Source organism: Hippopotamus amphibius, chromosome 3, assembly GCF_030028045.1.
Source record: "Hippopotamus amphibius kiboko isolate mHipAmp2 chromosome 3, mHipAmp2.hap2, whole genome shotgun sequence".
NCBI lineage: Eukaryota > Metazoa > Chordata > Mammalia > Artiodactyla > Hippopotamidae > Hippopotamus > Hippopotamus amphibius.
Window position 1 is genome coordinate 57688575 of NC_080188.1, and position 19286 is coordinate 57707860.

A 19286-nucleotide genomic window follows, 5' to 3' on the forward strand; every position below is an offset into this window, starting at 1 on the left:
GTACATTCTTAGTTTCACTCATTAACTTTGCCACTTCATTCATTCCAGAAGCAATCACCAAAATGAAGACGGCTTTAATTTTGCTCAGCATTTTGGGAATGGCCTGTGCTTTCTCAGTAAGTTCTTTATTAGAAACCTATAGTTATTTCCATTTTTGTCTTTTTATATTAAAAAGAGAATATGTAATAATTGAATGCTCTTTTAAACAGATGAAAACTTTGCATCGAAGAGCCAAATTAGAGGATTCTGAAGAAAATGGGGTAATTCATCTGAGCATACTTCCTTGGCCTGACTACACTTCCTCTAGATTTACTGCACATGAAACATGACTGTATCATTTATTGTGTTCATGCAGGTGTTTAAGCACAGGCCCCGATACTATCTTTACAAGCATGCCTACTTTTATCCTCCTCTAAAACGATTTCCAGTTCAGGTAAGTATAAAAATTAATTTTCCTTCTCACCCATTACAGTTGAAAGGGAATCAAATTTAACTATAAAACACCTAAATTCAAGTCTCACTGAAATTTTGCCAGACAGACCACTTACTACAAAGTTTGTTTTTAATATAATAAAATAAAATTTATTCCTAAAGTTTTCTTGTAAAGCAGAGTCGCAGAGAGAGTAAACTCATTTGGGCCCAGTCTAGAATGATATAACGAAAGCAAACACTGCAGAACACTGAATTCAGGTATTTTGGCTAATTCACCGACAGAAGTGGATAATTTTATCAGTTGTTGACATTTAAGTCAGTGATAAGGCCACTAATTGCTATATTATAGTTGATTCAGTACTGTCATATAGCTGTTTTATATCCAATAATTTAGACTGCTTTAATTTAGGAAAAAAATTGACCTCATAGACAACAAAGACCATTAAAAAAATGCCTGATAATCAATGATTTGCTTAAGATTTTCTTAACCTCTGACCTGTGTAGTTCACTAAAACAATACATTATATTGGGGCATAACTATAATGGAAAGTGTGGCTCAAGAACGCAGAGGAAAGCGAGAAATTCATGAAGCAAACCAAAAAGCTTGTGAGAAAAACAAAACACCCTTAAAATTTGTAAGCAAACAGACAAAAAATAACTAAACACTAAAAATAAAAGTTTCTGTTTTTACTGGGTTACCTGTGAAGAGGGTTCTGAAAACGAGAGGGTGTGGTGCTGATTTTAAATAGACAACAAACCAGAATTGTGCTATTTTTATTACTATACAGTTTGGGTTCAGAGCACCAATTATGCACCATCTGACCCAGGTCTCCTGAGACACTAAAAGAAGTCAGGACGCTGAAAACGATGCCTCAGCACAGTGGCTTGGCATAGCATCCTGCCATATGTTGAACCAACCCACTTCCAACTCATACAATGATAGGAAATGATCATCTTAAAGTATTTCTAGCACCATAATAATTATGGGGAATGTGTGTGGCCACAGAAATATGAGCACAAATGATACAAAGTTGTGAGTTTTCAGAGTTGCCTTCCATTCTTTGGTTTGCCCATAAAAAAACATTGCTCACTTGAAACTTTGCTGTCTGTCTTAAACTAAATGGAAATGATAATAAATTTCAGACTACCTCCTGAACTTTCCTAAAATATCATAGACTTGGAGTTATTCCCACCTAGAAATTTTTGTAGATATATACGTGCAGCCCAATTCAAGTGTCTGTAGTGAAAAGATATTAGGAGAGCTTATATTTTTCCTTATTGAAAGACCCAAAGTTCACAGATTTTTAAGCAGATCTTTAACATACAAAATTTCTACAGATTATATGTAGATAGATTACAAACTCAACCAATGTAGTTTGTAAATAAGAGAGTTGTTTTAAAATATAATCCAATAAAATATATCTCCTGATCCAACAGTCTGATCTAGTATTGATGATCTATTGTCCCACTTTACAAAGTTTGATTTCCAAGATTTTTTCTTCTTATGTGTCTACTTATATGTTTCCATAGCCCCTTATTATTTATTTTCTTAAGTCTCTTAAGTATTTAGTGCCCAGATTATCACCCCCAAATGCATTAAGCTGCATTGGCTCTGAAATTCATGTTTTATTCAAACAAATTTGTATTTATATATAATCATATCTAAAACATCAATTTGCACGAAATATATTATATTGATTGCAAGGCTATCAGTCTATTGTAGCTTATCTGCTTAGCTATAGAAATGGAGGTATAAATAAGCTTAACATCCTAAGCATTTTTAATTGATGAAATTGTATTTTTTTATGATTAAATGATATATGGTTAGTATGTGAACTCAGACAACAGGAACTTTATCTTATATTTGTTTTATCAGACTCATCTCAGTTATCACAGTGTGTGACATGGGGAACTGCCCATATACCAACTTCCTCTCTTGCTATGACCCTCATTCTCAGCACAATGCCTGGAATATATATTTTGGAATTGAATAAATGCAGTAGTTATAAAAGTTGGAAGGAGTATATGAAAGACTTCCAGAGGAATCAATAGGACGTAGTGTCAACTTGGTAATAAGGCACAAATGAAAGAAAGGAAAATAAAAGAATGCTAAGTCTTCAAGGCATTTCATGCAGATTTAAAACTGTCTTCACTGCAGATACTAACTGAAGAGTGATGTGATTGGAGTAGGATGAAAGCTAGAGATGAGGAAGCTTGTAAAATGACCAAAACACTCCCACTAAGACAAAATATGCTTCAGAAATATGCTGTCCTCTATACATAACTTCTATATAACAAATAGAAATAGTTTCAATAGAATCTAACGCTTTACTTACCTCTGGGCTAGGGAAGGCACAGCCATTGAGGTCATTGCAGTAGAAGAGCAGGTCTAATTATTCTCTCTTCCACCCAAGATTATTCTTGGCTCAAGGAGACAAGCATTCCTTCTTTTGGGTGGATGGCATGGCCACCTGAAGAATAAGCCCAACAGGGAGAGCCCTGAGCAGGGTTGGGACATAAATATTCCGTCATATCTGATCTCTAACCCTAAGGTTCTTCTGCAGTTATGTTTTCTAAGACTGACAGTACTTAACTGAGTCCCTAGAATCAAAGATAAATTTGCAGGGCAGAAAATGGCAGAATCTTAAGTTAGGTATCTACTTGTATACTTAGTGTCATCAAGGTGGTTGCAGAAAAAGAAGGAAAATTCAATTTGGATTAACATTGGGAGAAAGAGGAAAAATCTCCTCCACTGCCTTAAAGGCTCAGATAACAGATGTTTAGGTATACATTTCCTTTTAAAAAGTAGCAAAGCTCATTAACTTACAATTTTATTTTTATATACAGACTTGGTTTAATTTATTCTCATTCAATATTGAGTTTTTTAGAGGAATGGGACTCATAAATTTCCTAAATGAGTAAATAAAATTTTCTCTTATATAACTTTATACACACACACACACACACACTTCATTTTAGGCATTAGCTTTAATTAGATTAAAAGTTACTAAAATTATTGCAAATTTAATTTTATGTCAAATTCTAATGTAAATTCACCAGGACAGCTCATTATTTAAGAAAATCATCCAGTAACAACTAATATTTTATAATAAGCCTACTTATCATTTCATTCATATTTTATAAAGAAAATAAAACAATGAGATCCATGTCTTAGATCAAGATTTGCCTTGAACTGATCAGAGAATTCACAACCTTTGTGGGCCTCAGATTCCTTCTCTGTAAAATAAAAAAATTGAACCAAATAATCCTCTCATTCTCTCAGAGTTAAGCTATTCTGCCATTCATGGCTCTAGTTTTACATACAAAATATTTCAACATATTGCCAATGCTTTTGAGGTTGAAAATGGAGTATTTCAATGTATATCTTGATCATTGTAAAATGCCCCTTTTTCTCTAACCTCGTTCTGTATGTGTCCAATCCCCTCATATCTTTCTCATAATAGCATGATAACTATTCTAAGTAAATATATACATGTACATATATATCTATATGTGTATGAATTCATGTATACATATTTTTTAGAGCAGTAGTGACTCATCTGAAGAAAATGGAAATGGTGGTAGCTCAGAAGAAGAGGAGGAAGAAGAGGTAAGGAATTTCTGCAGGTTTTTTCATAGCAAACCAGGCAGCACAAAAAACAAATAGGAAACTAGTCTCCTGTAGTCTAGACTCAGCAAATAGACATTGCCAGCTTACTAACTGCCCACAGTCTTCTATTTTGGACAAGGAGAGTATTATTTAAATTAGAACTAACTAAAATGACCTGTTTCAAACACTCTTACAGTTTGGGGTTAAAGTAACCTGTAAGTGGTATACAAATACCAAAGTATCTCCATTTTAAGTGGAAGAAATGTAAATTCTGATAAAAAGGAAAGAACTGACATTTAGGTGGATAGAGCATGATGGTAAAAGATAAATATACAATAATCCTAAACTTAGTGCAACACTTGTTTTAATGACTGAACTTTAAAAATTCAATTTAATAAGTGGGTAGTATAGGAAAGCTAATCTTATATCCTCTACAGTGTTTTGTGATTCATCTGCCTTTCTTGACTCACAAAGAAGTGTTGTTCTTTCTAACTGGAATTTCATATGACTTTTGCCTACTAATAAAATTCATGTTTTCGTAGAAATGCAAATGCTCAAGATGTATAAATACCTTCCTATATAGTACTACAAATTAGTGTAGTTCATGGCTAAAATTCATCTATATAACTTGGAAATTGTGCTAACATGTTTATAATTGACATTCTTGCCCATGGAAACACACTAATTAGGTACATTTTCCTGGATAGTCAATTATAGCTGTCCACTGGTTGGGGAAACTTCTAAATTCAGGTGTTCTTAGATGCTATTTATGAAGGGACAATGACAGTCCAAAATGGATCACGGATAAACGTCTGCTCTCTTGAAAACAAAATGGTGTGGGAACTTTAAAAGTGACAGATAATTAGTTTGATTCTTTTTAACCGTAAAAGTAGCATTTTAGTACCATAATTTATCCTAATAGCCTTTAAAGGGATGCCTTACAAGAATGTCAAGCCAGTACCAGGAAAAATGCCACCTACTAAATCCCAAAAAACTTTGCCTGGAGTTCCACATAGTAATGTTACCCAAGAACTAAGCTTAGGGTATTCCATTAACCACAGCTGTTTGCTGTACAGTGATTTAAAATTGCCTTACCAGCTAGATTTCCCAATTAGATTGTGTTTCTTTTGGCAATGGTTCTTCATTTATTGTGATGGTGGTTGGGGATGGAGAAATATTAAGACTCCTTTAGGACTTCGATGAAATCTCGGATACTCAATATTTTAGCAAAAATCTCTGAACATTTCTGGTCCTCCCAGAACTTATTTGCAAACTCCCCATTACCCAGGAGACTAGATACCATAGGTAACAATCCCTGCTTTGAGGATGAACAGTGCTGTACCCTCTTTTGCATCTCTTCACACTACCCAGCCCAGTTTCTTATACATATACAGTGCCCAGTCAATATTTGGTGATTTGGTTTTGAAGCTTCAGAGGAATAAATGCTCCAAAGACCATTCATTCAAAATGACAAATGGAAAACTGGATGAATAAAACTGGGAGTCTTCCATCCTGAAGAGAGTTTAGAACCTCTTTTTCCCCCATCTCTTCCTTAAAAGTTCACTGGCAATTAAGATTGAATACAGAGTCCCCAGGAATTGTATTCCCATGAGAAGGTGCTTAGGCGTATTTTCTATTTGGTGATCTTACATTTTTTTCCATCTCCTAAATTATTGTCTCGCATTTATAAAATTTTATTGAAATATAATATACATTACACAATTATCATAAGTTTATAGATGATTAAAATTTCAGAAATACACACACACACACGGAATCATGCTGCATGCACACTTTTGCATGTGGCCTCTTCCACTATCAGCTTCAGAGGTTTGGTCTGTGTGTTTCTGTAGTTGTAAATCATTCATTCTCATTGTCAGTATTTCACTATGTGAATGTACCACAATGTGCTATTCTTCTGTTGACAGGCAGTTGGGGAGTTTTCAGGTTTGGGCTATGACAAAAGAGTGCTGCTGTGAACATTCTAGTACTCCTTCTAGTGAACATATGCATTCATTTCTGGAGGCCACTTTACCTAGACGTGAAATGTCTATGTCAAAAAGTCTGCATAAATTCGTCCTGAGGAGATGCCACCAACAGCTTCACAAAGCCTACGTACTGATGTAAACTCCCACTATCCATATATGAGCATTCCAATAGCTTTACATTCTCAGCAACACGTGTTTCTTTCAGTCATTTTAGCTATTCTAGTGGGTTAATAATACTTTAATAATACTTTTTTAAAGCACAAATGATTGCTAATTTTTCTATTCAAAAAGATATTTGAGGCCTAGTACCCATCAAAAGACTGACCTATTTTGGTGATGGTTGAACAACTCTGTGAATATACTAAAAACCACTAAATTGTATACTCTGAGTGGGTGAATTGTATGTTACGTTAATTACATCTCAATAAAGCTATTTAAAAAACAAACAAACAAAAAACAAACAAAAAAGACTGACCTACTTTCCCTTTTAACTTATTACAGCAGAACAACCTTAAATAACGTACTAGGAAAAGAAAGGGTGTTGTAGGAGAAAATGAAGACTCTTATGAGTTGGAGTCTGTAGTCATGGCCCTGCTGCTAATGAACTGCCGTGTCTTTGGCCTCATGTGAGTCATTTATCCCACTGGGCCTCAGGTTTTTCACCTGTGAAGCAATGGTGCAGGACCCAATCTTTATCTTCTCCTCCTCTAAGGATCTTTCCTCCTTCTCCCCTGAAAGGTTTAATCTGTTGGACTAAAGCATATAAACATGAAAAAATAAACAGTATGGTGTTTGTGGGATGCCTAGTTAAAGTTATCCTAACATCACAATCTCTTTAAAAATACATTGAAATAAATTCAGTTCTCCAGTACTCATTTAAAATAAATAAATTCTCTGTGTATGAATTCCTGACTTTCAATACTAGCTATGAATTACTTTGGGAGATTAACTCAATCAACAAACAATTGCCTAACAAAATAGAATAAAGGCAAAATAATAAAGTGTTAAAGATGATAATAATATTCACTGAGGAGTAGTAATTTTTAAAAAACATCTTCCTGCAATAATATAATATATCACTAAGGATTTCTTGGAGTGTTTAATTTCTTCATTGCGCAGAAAAATTGTGTGTCAAATACCTGACATCTTTTGAATACTTCACACAGCTCAGAACTGGCTTATATATTGGCAGATGGAGTTTGAATTTATCTCTTTTTCTTTAAATACTCCTGAAAGTAAATGAAATACTTTCACTTCTTTTTGGTAGTAAGTAAGACATGCAATCAATTTGTTTGAAGAGAGGGATTTCTATAAAAAATTCTTTTCTGAAAAAAATATCCTAGGTGTAGTGTGGACAATTCACATAAATTCTCATCATCAAAAATGTCATGGTGCAACAGAAAGGGCTCAGGGCTTTTTTTAATTAGAAAGATATAGTCTCATCACTTACTATGAGACTTTAAACAAATTATTTAACTTTCCTGAGCTTACTTTTCTTTTCTAAAGAGTGTGAGTTATAATTTTACCTTATGAGGCTGCTCTAAGGAATTTAAAAAGTAGGTATAAAGTTCTCAGCTCATTTGTCAGTGAATACAATAGTTAATGTGCTATCATGTCATCGTAGTTACTAACAAGACTTCAAGAGCCTAAGCCATGTATGGTATGATACCATATAGTCAGATATGCTGAAATTATTACACAAATGTTTCTGGATTGATTAAATAGAGGACATAAATATCTACAACACACTATAGTGAGTTAAGTAATAAAATGTCTTGCTCTGGACACTTTCCCCAGGAGACTTCAAATGAAGAAGAAAACAATGAAGAGAATGAAGATTCTGATGAAAATGAAGATGAAGAATCAGAGGCTGAGAACGCCACCCTTCCCACTACCACACTTGGCTATGGAGAAGAGATCACACCTGGAACCGGCAACATAGGTCTAGCAGCCATCCAGCTTCCCAAGAAGGTAACACTTCCTCCCAAATGTTCAATCTGCTCACATTTCTTTACTGATGTCTGAGGTTATCCTGACACTATGCACACAGCATTTTATATTATCTTCATTAATTCAATGAAAAAGTAAGAGCAGGTAGAATGTCCCTGTTCACAAATAAGGAAAGGTCTTTTCCCAGGCGAGTTCTCTTCTCATGTTCTTATACTGACTTTCAACATTATCACAGAAGACTAAAGACAAGCATCTAGGCAATGGATAAAATGTCCTGAGAGCTGCCATTGCATTTCTGGGAGGAGGAATCCGAGACAGAGAATGCGAGTAGCAAAGCTATAGAAACCATTTCCCACAGAGAAGACTTATTTATCAGGTACCTTTTTCTCTGTCAAAACCCAATGACAAAGGTACTAATTCTGAATTTTTAAAAACTCACCAATTCTTTTGTAACTTAACTTTGCTTCCATTGAGAATTACACGCAGAACCAGGTTGTCAGTACAGCCTGTGCTGGATGAAATAATGATCTTAAATTTTATGTTTTTCACACCTACATTTGGATTCCTTTAAACTTTTCCTTATAGGCTGGGGATACAGGAAAGAAGGCTACAAAAGAGGAGGAAAGTGATGAAGAAGAAGAGGACGAGGAGGAAGAGGAAAATGAGGCAGAAGTGGATAGTAATGAGCAAGGCATAAACGGCACCAGCACCAACAGCACTGAGGCAGACGGTGGCCGTGGCAGCAGTGGTGCGGACAACGGAGAGGAAGAAGGGGAAGAAGACGGTGCCACTGAAGCCAACGCAGAAGCAACCGCAGTGGCTGCAGAGCAGGACAATGGTGGCTCTAAGGTAACTACCTCTCCAAACGGTGGGTTTGAACCTACAACTCCACCCCAGGAGGTCTACGGGACCACCCCACCACCGGTTGGGAAAACCACCACCCCTGGATACGAGGGGGAGTATGAACAAACAGGCACCAATGAGTACGACAATGGATATGAAATCTACGAGAATGAGAATGGGGGAGCTCGTGGGGACAATTACCGAGTCTATGAGGATGAGTACAGCTACTATAAAGGGCGTAGCTACGGCAGCTATGACGGTCAAGATTACTACTACCACCAGTGAAGGCCCAGACTGGGATGACTTCATCCATTCTGGCATTTTGTGTGGTTACCATTTTCAAAGTTCAACTCAGGAAGGTGCAATATAACAAATGTGCATATTATAATGTGGAATGGTGCTGCTGTTCCAAAGTGGTTTTCTGTAATTGCTTCTGCAAGTAATGGGCTTCTTATTGCTTTTCCCTGGTATGTTATTGAAAGGTCGTAAATCAGGGCCATTCATCAAGTGGTAAACCAATGCCTGAGCTTGTGTGTGATTGAATATTTTGAGGTTATAGTTCTATAAATAGTGTTTTTAATGTGTTTGCACTAACTGCTAAAACATACTCTTTGTGCAAGAGGTGCTTCTTAGAAGAAATTCACTGACCTTAGTAGCACTGTATACAATAAATGTGTAGTTCTTTAATCGCACTACCTACCCTTCATTGTATATTAGGTTTAATTATCATCCTCATGTATTTTTATGTGACCTGTATGTATATTCTATCCATGGGTTTTATCACAAATAAAAATGCAATCTTTCAAATGTGTCATAATTAAGAAGAAAAATGAGAGATTCAGAATGAAAAAAGTGAGACCAGTGGGATAATTCATCTAAAGGTTGAAAGCTTATTTCCGCTATGGTTTAAAACTCAGAGGGACTATAGACATTTTCTCATGGATAAATCAACATAACTAAGATTTTGACATGCTTATGGGCAGGGTTAGCCATATATATATATCAGGGGCATAAACAGCTTTTATTAGAGTCGCCAGATTTGACAAATAAAAATGCAGGATGCCTACTTAAACCTGATTTTCAGATAAATGACGAATAACTTTTTAGTATAAGTATACCCTCTGCAATATTTGGCCTTTGTGAAATATTTGGGACATATTTATACTAAACACATGATTCATTATCTGAAATTCAAGTTTAATTGAATGTCCTGTGTTATATCTGGCAACTCTACTCCTATTTGGCTTGGTTTTAGGTGAGGTGGGGGTGGGATGGGGTAAAAATCTTTTATACACACGCACACACATTAACCCATCATCTTCTAATTTTTTATTTTGAAAAATGCCAAGCCTTCAGAAAAGTTGGAAGACTAGTACATGAGCACCTAGGTTCATCAATGGTTAACATTTTGCCATATTTATCTCTTTCTGTCTATTTCTGTGTGCTTCTCTTCATATATACATACTTCTTTGCCAAACCACTAAAGAGTGATTGCAGACATCATGGCATCACAATACTTCACCCCTAAATACTTCAGCATTTAATATTAGAATAAGGAATTCTACATAGCTGCCGTGCCATTTTCACTCTCATTCTCAAGAAATTTAACATAGATATGGCAATATTTTCTAATACACAATCCATATTAAAATTTTCCCAATTATTCCGATAATGTCATTTATTGCTAACTCATTTAATCCTCACAAAACGCTATCAAGTAGGTTTTATTGTTATTGTCCATGTTATTGACAAAGGGGCTGAGGCACAAGGAGGTTAAACAGCTTGCACTAGGTCATAACAGCAAAGCTGAGGTTAAAACAAAGGCAACCTAGCTTTAGAATCTGTTCTCTTGACCATTAGTGTGTATTCATTAGGAATGCAACATTCATTAATGCATATTCATTGGATTATGGACGATGAAGCATGAGTGGGCAGGAAATCTCTAATGATGAGGGCATTGCTGAAAAAAAAAAGGAGACATCTTCCACCACAATTTTCTTAGAACCAACTATCTTTTTTGACTTGAGCCCTAAAGAATATTTTCAAAGCAAGGATCCTCTGATATTTTTCAGGTATTTTGGTGTATGTTTCTATATAGGTAGCTTGGTATTGTGCAAAATGCATGCGCCCTGGAGTTAGGTGGGCTTGAATGATGGTGTTATCGAGAGTAAATGAATTTCCTTCCCTATTCTTTGTTCCCTCACCTCCTACATGTGGAATATACTCAGCGGGTTGCTGTTCAGAGTCTGACACATTATGAGCTACTCAGATCATCACCTCTCTCTTCTTTGGTCCCTTCTTTTCTCCATCTTAACACTTAGGTGTGCCTGATCGTAACAGAATTAACTGGCCATAAAAAACGTCTTTTGTGAACTCATAGAGCATTTTTTCCTTGTCCTAATGCATCTTTGTAAGCAAAAGCTTTGACAAGATGTAAGCCTTGGGAACAGTGTGATAAATACTATTTATTAGGTGAAATAGGTAATCTTTACTATTTATTTGTGACATTGTCGCAAACTACCTCAATATATCATAGACTCATCAAATCTTAGATTTGGCCAACCACAGGGCACTTGGCCAAGACTCAGGTTGGACTACAGTCAGTGCTAGCCCACATGGTCTTTATGGAGAAGTGCAAGGCTGTCAGAGAGCTTCTTCCAGATACCGAGCTTTGGGAGACTTACGAGTATCCTGGACCATTTAAAGAAGGTTGGTCACACGGGGAGTTCAGATGGGCTTAGCATGAGAGAGGGCTACTTACACGACATGATTCATGGTGACATCCCAGGCCATGGGATGCTGAGTGTCCTCCCAGCACAGGCCACAGCCAAGGGGTGGATGGCCTTTGGTATTAGCTTGGCCAGGGTAGCTGCTTCTGGGCGATGGCTCTGCCCCTTTCCCTGTGGTCCCCCTAGGCCCTAGCCCCTCACTTTAAGTCCATCTTACCTCCTCCAAATGATGCCTCAATCAATATCCTCCCCTGCTGACAGCCAGGGTGAGCTATATTTAATCTACAGGGAACACCGAATAACCCCCTTCCCCTTTCCAACTGATTATTGTTACGTAAATTCTATACCCTGCCTCCTTTATGGCTGACCCTGTTGATTTCCTATCACTCTTTCCTCTCTTAACAAGATATTTGTCTTGCAAAACTAAAGCTTTGGCTTTCAAAATGATTGCTTCTGCTGAGAGTTTCAAGAGCCTATTTCAGAACAACAACAAAAAACAAACGTTAGCTTTCTTTCCATTTGGATTCCCCTTATTAAAAAAAATCCCAATCCATCTCTAGGCAAGGTGAATCCCTCTGAATGACGAAGAGGAAAAGTAATGAAAATGCGACAAAAGCAGAAAAATGTAAATACGTTCTTTTGAAAAGGATAGTCTAAAGTCGAGAAATATGAGTCCCACTTTAAAAAAAAGAATCAACATTAACTAAACGGAAACCATGAAGCAATCACTTGGAGCTTTTGTTTATCCAAGTGCAAATACTTGTAAATATTTTCTGCCCTAAGATCTTTAAAATACTCAGCAGGTTAGATACTCATTAACTTGGTTTGTTGTTCTAATACAACTAATACAATTCCACGCAAGTCGTTTTCTGTCCTTTTTCAGGAGGCTTTCCCCTCTGTATTTCATAACTCTCAGGGTCCAAGAAGATGAGACCTCCATCAGTGTGTACAGAAGTGGTCTTATCTCTTTTTAAAGCAAAAATTCAAGTTTCACTATTTTAGTCATGGGTCAGCAAACTTTCTCTGTAAAGGACCAGAGAGCAAACATTTTTGGCTTTGCAGGCCATATGGTTTCTCTCACAACTCCTCAAATCTGCCATTGTAGCAAAAGACGCCATTGACAAAATGTAAACAAATGGGCATGGTTGTGTGCCAATAAAACTTTATTTGCAAAAACAGCTGTTGGACCAGATTTGGCCCACAGGCCATAGTTTGCTGATTCCCATTTCAGATGACTATAAAGTCATAACCATAGAGAATTAATTAATTTAAATTTTTAACTGTTGTTAATCACAGGGCATAAACAAACTATCAATGAGCTCACTAAAAATGCAGTAAAATTTATGATATTTGAGGTAGCAATCTGTGAGTTATCTCATCTTTGCAGCTGCTTAATAAAATGTTTCTGACACTTCCTGGGCCTGAACGCATCAAGAATGTTATCTTTAATAAAGAATATTTGAAGATAATATTTTTATTATCCTAATTATCTTTTGAAATTTTGTGACAGAGATGGTCGGGTATGTCTAAATCCCTTAGGCAGCTGAGGGAAAGCTTGATCTTGATTCTAGCTATAGGATAGTCATGGAAAATCAGCAGCACAACACAAACCATTACCTAACCTGTGTAGAATGAGTTATCATCAAATTCAGTACTGCTATGGTTAATTCTGTATGTCAACTTGACTGGGCAAAGAGGTGCCCAAATTAAACATTTTTATTCCCTGGTATGTCTGTGAGCATTCTTCTGGATGAGATTAGCAGTTGAATAGGTGGCCTCAGTAAAGCAGATGGTCCTTCTCCATGTGGGTGGGCATCATCCAATCAATTGAGGGTCTGAAAAGAACAAAAGGGCAGCTTCCTGATTGGCTGCTTAAGCTAAAACATCTGTCTTCTCTCTTGGATTGGGTTTTACAACAGCTGCTCCTCTGACCCTCGGGCCTTGCGATTCAGATTGAATTTACACCCCAGGCTTTCCTAGGTCTCCAGCTTTCAGATGGTAGATCATGGGAATTACCAGCCTCCGTAATCACGTGAGCCAATTCCTCATAATAAATCTCTTCCTATATGTATAACCTATGGGTTTTGTCTCTCTGGAGAGAAACAGACTAATATAAGTACACCAAACATTTTAAGAACAATTTTCAGTGAATTCTCAATACCTGCATTGTTTTCGGGACTGACTCAGGCACACTTTATTCTCCAAAGACAGCTCCAACACTATATCCCCTTCCACAAGTCTTCTGCAATGTGACGTTGCCATTTCTCCCCAAGTTGTGGAACCTGTATCTACTTCTTTGAATCTGACTGCTTTGACCAATATTATGACAATGACTCTCTAACTGCTCTAGGCTTAGCTTACTTCCGCTTCCCTAGAGGGTCTCAGGAGTGGGGAAGCCTTATGAGAAAGGACAGAATGTAATTTGCATGGCAACCTCTACTATTAGACCAACAAATTCAGTTAATGAGCTTTTAACCCACTGAGTATTTTAAGTCCTAAGCTACCATATAAGAAGTACAGTTGGTTCTGCTGGAGAGAGTTCATATTGGAGAAGTACCAAAGCACCATCTTGGATGTGCAGCCCAATTAAGTCTTCAGAGAAGTCCTGCACCCACCCCATCTGTGTCCCAAATGAGAACTCTAAGTGAGGAAAGCACAGTTGAGCCAAGTCACCCCATAGACACTAGAGAGAAAATAATCAATGGGTGTTTTAGTGGTAGTTTGTTATATGGCAATAGATAACTGAAACAAGAAAGGACAAACATGGAGAAAATTCGTGAGAATTCAGACAGTCATGAGAGAAAGGCTAAAATAAAATGATAACACAACACAGATAAACACAAAGTTTAAAAACGGAGAAGACTAGATATGCCCACATTAGGAAAGAAAATAGTATGTGTCCAATACCATGAATAATTAGCTGGTATATGTCATCATGTTCTGTCTCTTAAGAGGATACTTAGTCCTGCAAAACAAAGTGGCAAGAACTATTTGGGAATGAGAGCTATTTCCCTCTTGAGGTCACACAACAAAGTTTTACAGCTACTTGCAGCAAGATCACCATGTCCTGAAGGAAAGGGCTGGTATCATTATAATTATATTTTAACTACACCCTGTGAATTATACTTTAAGGTGTAGTAAGACATCTTTCTAATATAAAAATAAAAGTAAATTATACTGACATGTCTTCCCTTTGCTAGTAATAGCTGAATGGGTAAACAAATACCCTAGAGAAAGGAACACAGCTAGATTCACCCTGTTCTATGACCCTTTGTGGTTCCATATCTGGCTGAAATTTTTATGTACTTCTGTTGAAATTCCCAAACACTAAGAGAAAAAAATAATAAAAACTGAAAGAAAAAAACAAACATAATTTGGGGGTAGATGAGAAAGTTGGTGGTAAGTGATGTTTTAAAACGTGACCTTTTTAAAACCCAGGATGAATAGTATCCTCATGAATGAACATATTTAAAACAGAAACATTTTCTTCTGTTAAAAACAGGGCAAGCCCCAGAATGCCCACTTCAAACTCTTTTCTGGAGATCAACGGGGTATAAATACTTCTGTGAAATCCCTAAAGCCTTGACAAATCTTTAAGGGCCCATTTGGTAAAGAGGAGATGCTCAATAAGAGCCCCCCTGTTCCATTCATAACACTGTGAAGATCCCCCCACTGATTCAGAAGGGAAAACTCTGTGCATTTTTTGTGTATATAAATTAGAAAATAGAGCATTATTTCAATTAGTCAGAACCTATAGACATATGTATAGTGTATATTTACCTCTAACTGCCTAAGATGATACAGAGAAATGTGTCACCTAATAGTGTTAAGAATAAGTTAGGGACCAAGATCCCAGAAAATAAAAAGAGTTCCTACAATCCTAAGTTCTTAAAAATGTATATCAAAACAATTGGACCTAGAGCACAAGTATAGAGAAGATGGGTGGGAGGTTCCAGAAATAGATTGGAAAACCAAACAAGACAAAACAGAAACACAAAGGCTTACTCCTGGATGAGGGTCCAGTAGCTGGAATGGACAGTGTGGGTTCCTAGTTAGCTCACATTTTATATGATTGCTGTCAATAAAGTGAAGGGTAAGAAATGAAAAAGCCAGCACAAGATGAAACAAGTTTCGTGGACTATTTTCATCTAAAAATCTCTCTGAGGAGCAACTCCACGTGTCAGCCTGGCCCAAGAGATTCAGGCTGGGTGCATTATCAGTGGACATGTCTGTTCTTGAACCATGAAATAAGAACCAGAAGAAAGTTCGTATCCATTTCCTGTTCTTCTCTAGTCCTTCCTAATTTTGTCTTAATTTGTTTTCTTTTCGAATTAAATGGAAATAGTGTGAGGATAGTTTACCTTTTTATAGAACCCTGGTCTTTATCATTGGTTCCTAAGAAATGTTATGGCAAAACTGTTTACTACACAAAAACATTTAGGAAACTTACGGTGAGTTTTTGAAGTTCAAGCTCAACCCAGGGGGCAAGTTTTAAGAGGGTAAAAGTAACACCTCTACCTCACAGAACTTTAGCAAATGATTATTCTCTGTTTTTCTCTCCCTCAGTTTCTTCTCTGCAAACTTCGGACAGAATAGGCTCAATTTTTTTTCCTTTTTTTTCTTTAGTCAATTGTAGGTTCTAAATTTAAAGCTCAAATTGCATTTTTATTTTTGAGCTTTGAATTCATTTTAGCTTTGGGAGTATATATATATATATATATATATATATATTTAGTTACTGCCAGTTTACTCCTTGGTAGGATGGGTAGCTAAGTCAACTTTTCTTTTAATATTCTACGAATTTTCTCTTGTAGAACACAGATTCATCTAGATAGAATTAAACACTTTCCATCACTTAAATGAAGGGGAAATCTCTTACACACTAAATCTCTTGGTAAAGAAGGAAAGACAAGGAAAAATCACATCTGAGAAATATCTGAAACTACAAAATAATATTAACGAAAAAAAATGCCGACATTTTCTAAGGCTGCACCATGTACGAGGCACATACCAGGTGCTTACTTCTGTCTGATCGTTCAAAAGTATAAAGTTACTTATAAAGTATAAAATTATGGAAGAGTATAAAACCTTAAAACACTGCAGATTTTCTAAGTGTTATAGAAATTCGTAATTCATTGCTTTAAGAGAATTTTTAAATAAATTTATTTATTTATTGGCTGCGTTGGGTCTTTGTTGCTGCGTGCAGGCTTTCTCTAGTTGTGGTGAGCAGGGGCTACTCTTCGTTGTGGTATGTGGGCTTCTCATTGCAGTGGCTTCTCTTATTGCATAGCACAGGCTTTAGGTGCATGGGCTTCAGTAGTTGCAGCACGTGGGCTCAATAGTTGTGGCTCAGTATTGTGGCACACAGGCTCAGTATTGTGGCACACGGGGTTAGTTGCTCTGTGGCATGTGGGATCTTCCTGGACCAGGGATCGAACCTGTGTCCCCTGCATTGGCAGGTGGATTCTTAACCACTGCACCACCCAGGAAGTCCCCTTAAGAGAATATTAAAATGAGGATTTTTGTGGTGTTCACATCTGTCCACTGTTTATACAGCTATATGTTTCTGTTCAGTCTTACAGTTGATTGAACACTGTTACTTGTCCATGCCTTTCCTTTGCTTCCATTTCCTTACTAGCCTTTTTCTATGTCTGCCAAATCTTTCACAGTTTGCTGAAATTCTGGTCATTAATATCTGTGATGTCTTGAGAAATAGATCACCATTTGCTCTTAAACTTCAACTCTATTATTTCTTTCATTATTTCATTGATTTCTTTTTCTCCTTCATCAAATGAATCGTAAAAGAAGACATGGTAGGAAAATAGAGGACAGAAAAGAAATACAGAAGGATGTCATCTGAATACCAGATTATTATATCAATATAATGATGGGAAGAATGGGTGGGATGGGTAGCTATCATGTATTTATCATTTAGTTTAGAATTAGGAATATTTGTTGATTGAATGTTTATGTTGACTTTATGAGACAGTATAGTGCAGTGTTTTTCAAACCCCACTTTGGAGTCAGATTGCCTAATTATAAATTCTGGCTTTTTATATTAGCTGGATATATGACCTTAAGCAAGTCATTTAACTGCTTTATGTCTTATGACTAAAGTTGGGGTGACAATAACAGTACCTACAATACAGAGTTTTTGTAAACATTAAATGAGTTAGTTTACCCTCTTAGAGTAATTCTTGGATCATAGTAATCACTCAGTGAAAGTTCAGCTTATTATTACTGCTCCCCATTCTCAGATGCAGAAATTGAGGCTCATAGAAGTTCTATTTAATTGCTTAAGCAACTGACCACAGCAAATAAGAGATAGAGTCAGTATTGAAACTCAGATCTGTTTGACTCCAAGGCTACAAGTTAAATGTCTCCACTGTCAATGACAATGTCAAATACTCTAAACTCCACAGTTGAACAATTGTGAATCAGAAGTGGTCCCAGCCCAACAGCTAAAATTATAATCCTGGCAAGTGTTTTAAGAACCATCTCCAAACACTCAGAAGAGGCTCTGCAGAATTTGGATAAGGCAGAAATAGGGATTCAGCCTGAATTAGAAAAGAAACCATTCTCTCAGTTAAAGCTGCCCAAGAGCCGTTTTGTTTGTTTTATTTGTTTTGCTTGTTTTTGTTTGTTTGTTTGTTTTTTGGTTTTTTAAACCCTTTATTGGAATATAATTGCTTTACACTGTTGTGCCAGTTTTTGCTGTGCAACAAAGTGAATCAGCTGTATTTATGCATATATCCCCATATCCCCTCCCTCCCGTGACTCCCTCCCACCCTCCCTATCCCAGCTCTCTAAGTCATCACCTATCATTGAGTTGATCTCCATGTGTTATGCAGCAGCTTCCCACTAGCTATCTATTTCACATTTGGTAGTGCATATGTGTCAATGCTACTCTATCATTTCATCCCAGCTTCCCCTTCCCCCGCCTTGTCCTCAAGTCCCTTCTCTATATCTGCATCTTTATTCTTGCCCTGTCACTGGGTTCATCAGAACCATTTTTTTAGATTCCATATATATGAGTTAGCATACGGTATTTGTTTTTCTCTTTCTGGTTTACTTCACTCTGTATGACAGACTCTAGGTCTATCCACCTCACTACAAATAACTCAATTTCATTCCTTTTTATGGCTGAGTAATATTCCATTGTATATATGTGCCACATCTTCTTTATCCATTCATTTGTTGATAGGCATTTAGATTGCTTCCATGTCCTGGCTATTGTAAATAGTGTTGCAATGAACATTGCAGTACATGGTTCTTTTCGGATTATGGTTTTCTCTGGGTATATGCCCAGTAGTAGGATTAATGGATCATATGGTAGTTCTATTTGTAGTTTTTTACGGAATCTCCATACTGTTTTCCACAGTGACTGTACCAATTTACATTCCCACCAACAGTGCAGGAGGGTTCCCTTTTCTCCACACCCTCTCCAGCATTTCTTGTTTTTAGATTTTTTTGATGATGGCCATCCTGACAGGTGTGAGGTGATACCTCATTGTGGCTTTGACTTGCATTTCTCTGATGATTAGTGATGTTGAGCATCTTTTCATGTGTTTGTTGGCCATCTGTACGTCTTCTTTGGAGAAATGTCTATTTAGGTCTTCCGCCCATTTGTTTGCTTTTTTGGTATTAAGCTGCATGAGCTGCTTGTATATTTTGGAGATTAATCCTTTGTCCATTGCTTTGTTGGCAAGTATTTTCTCCCATTCTGAGGGTTGT

The 19286-nt window shown here is 36.7% G+C and overlaps 1 protein-coding gene across 1 annotated transcript; it reads left to right on the plus strand.

Annotated features, from left to right (window-relative positions):
- The first annotated feature begins 62 nt into the window (after window positions 1–62).
- Window positions 63–9108, plus strand: IBSP (integrin binding sialoprotein). The gene is made up of 6 exons (XM_057727722.1): window positions 63–116; window positions 210–260; window positions 356–433; window positions 3977–4042; window positions 7831–8001; window positions 8566–9108. Exons 1-6 carry the CDS (start codon window positions 63–65, stop codon window positions 9106–9108), a joined length of 963 nt encoding a protein of 320 aa, XP_057583705.1.
- Window positions 9109–19286: the final 10178 nt, after the last annotated feature.

Bases quoted from the DNA above. Each gene is read 5' to 3' on its own strand.
- IBSP (XM_057727722.1), top strand. From the start codon at position 63: ATGAAGACGGCTTTAATTTTGCTCAGCATTTTGGGAATGGCCTGTGCT. The intron at 117-209 runs GTAAGTTCTTTA...TCTTTTAAACAG, and splicing joins GAATGGCCTGTGCTTTCTCA to ATGAAAACTTTGCATCGAAG. The intron at 4,043-7,830 runs GTAAGGAATTTC...TTTCCCCAGGAG, and splicing joins AAGAAGAGGAGGAAGAAGAG to ACTTCAAATGAAGAAGAAAA.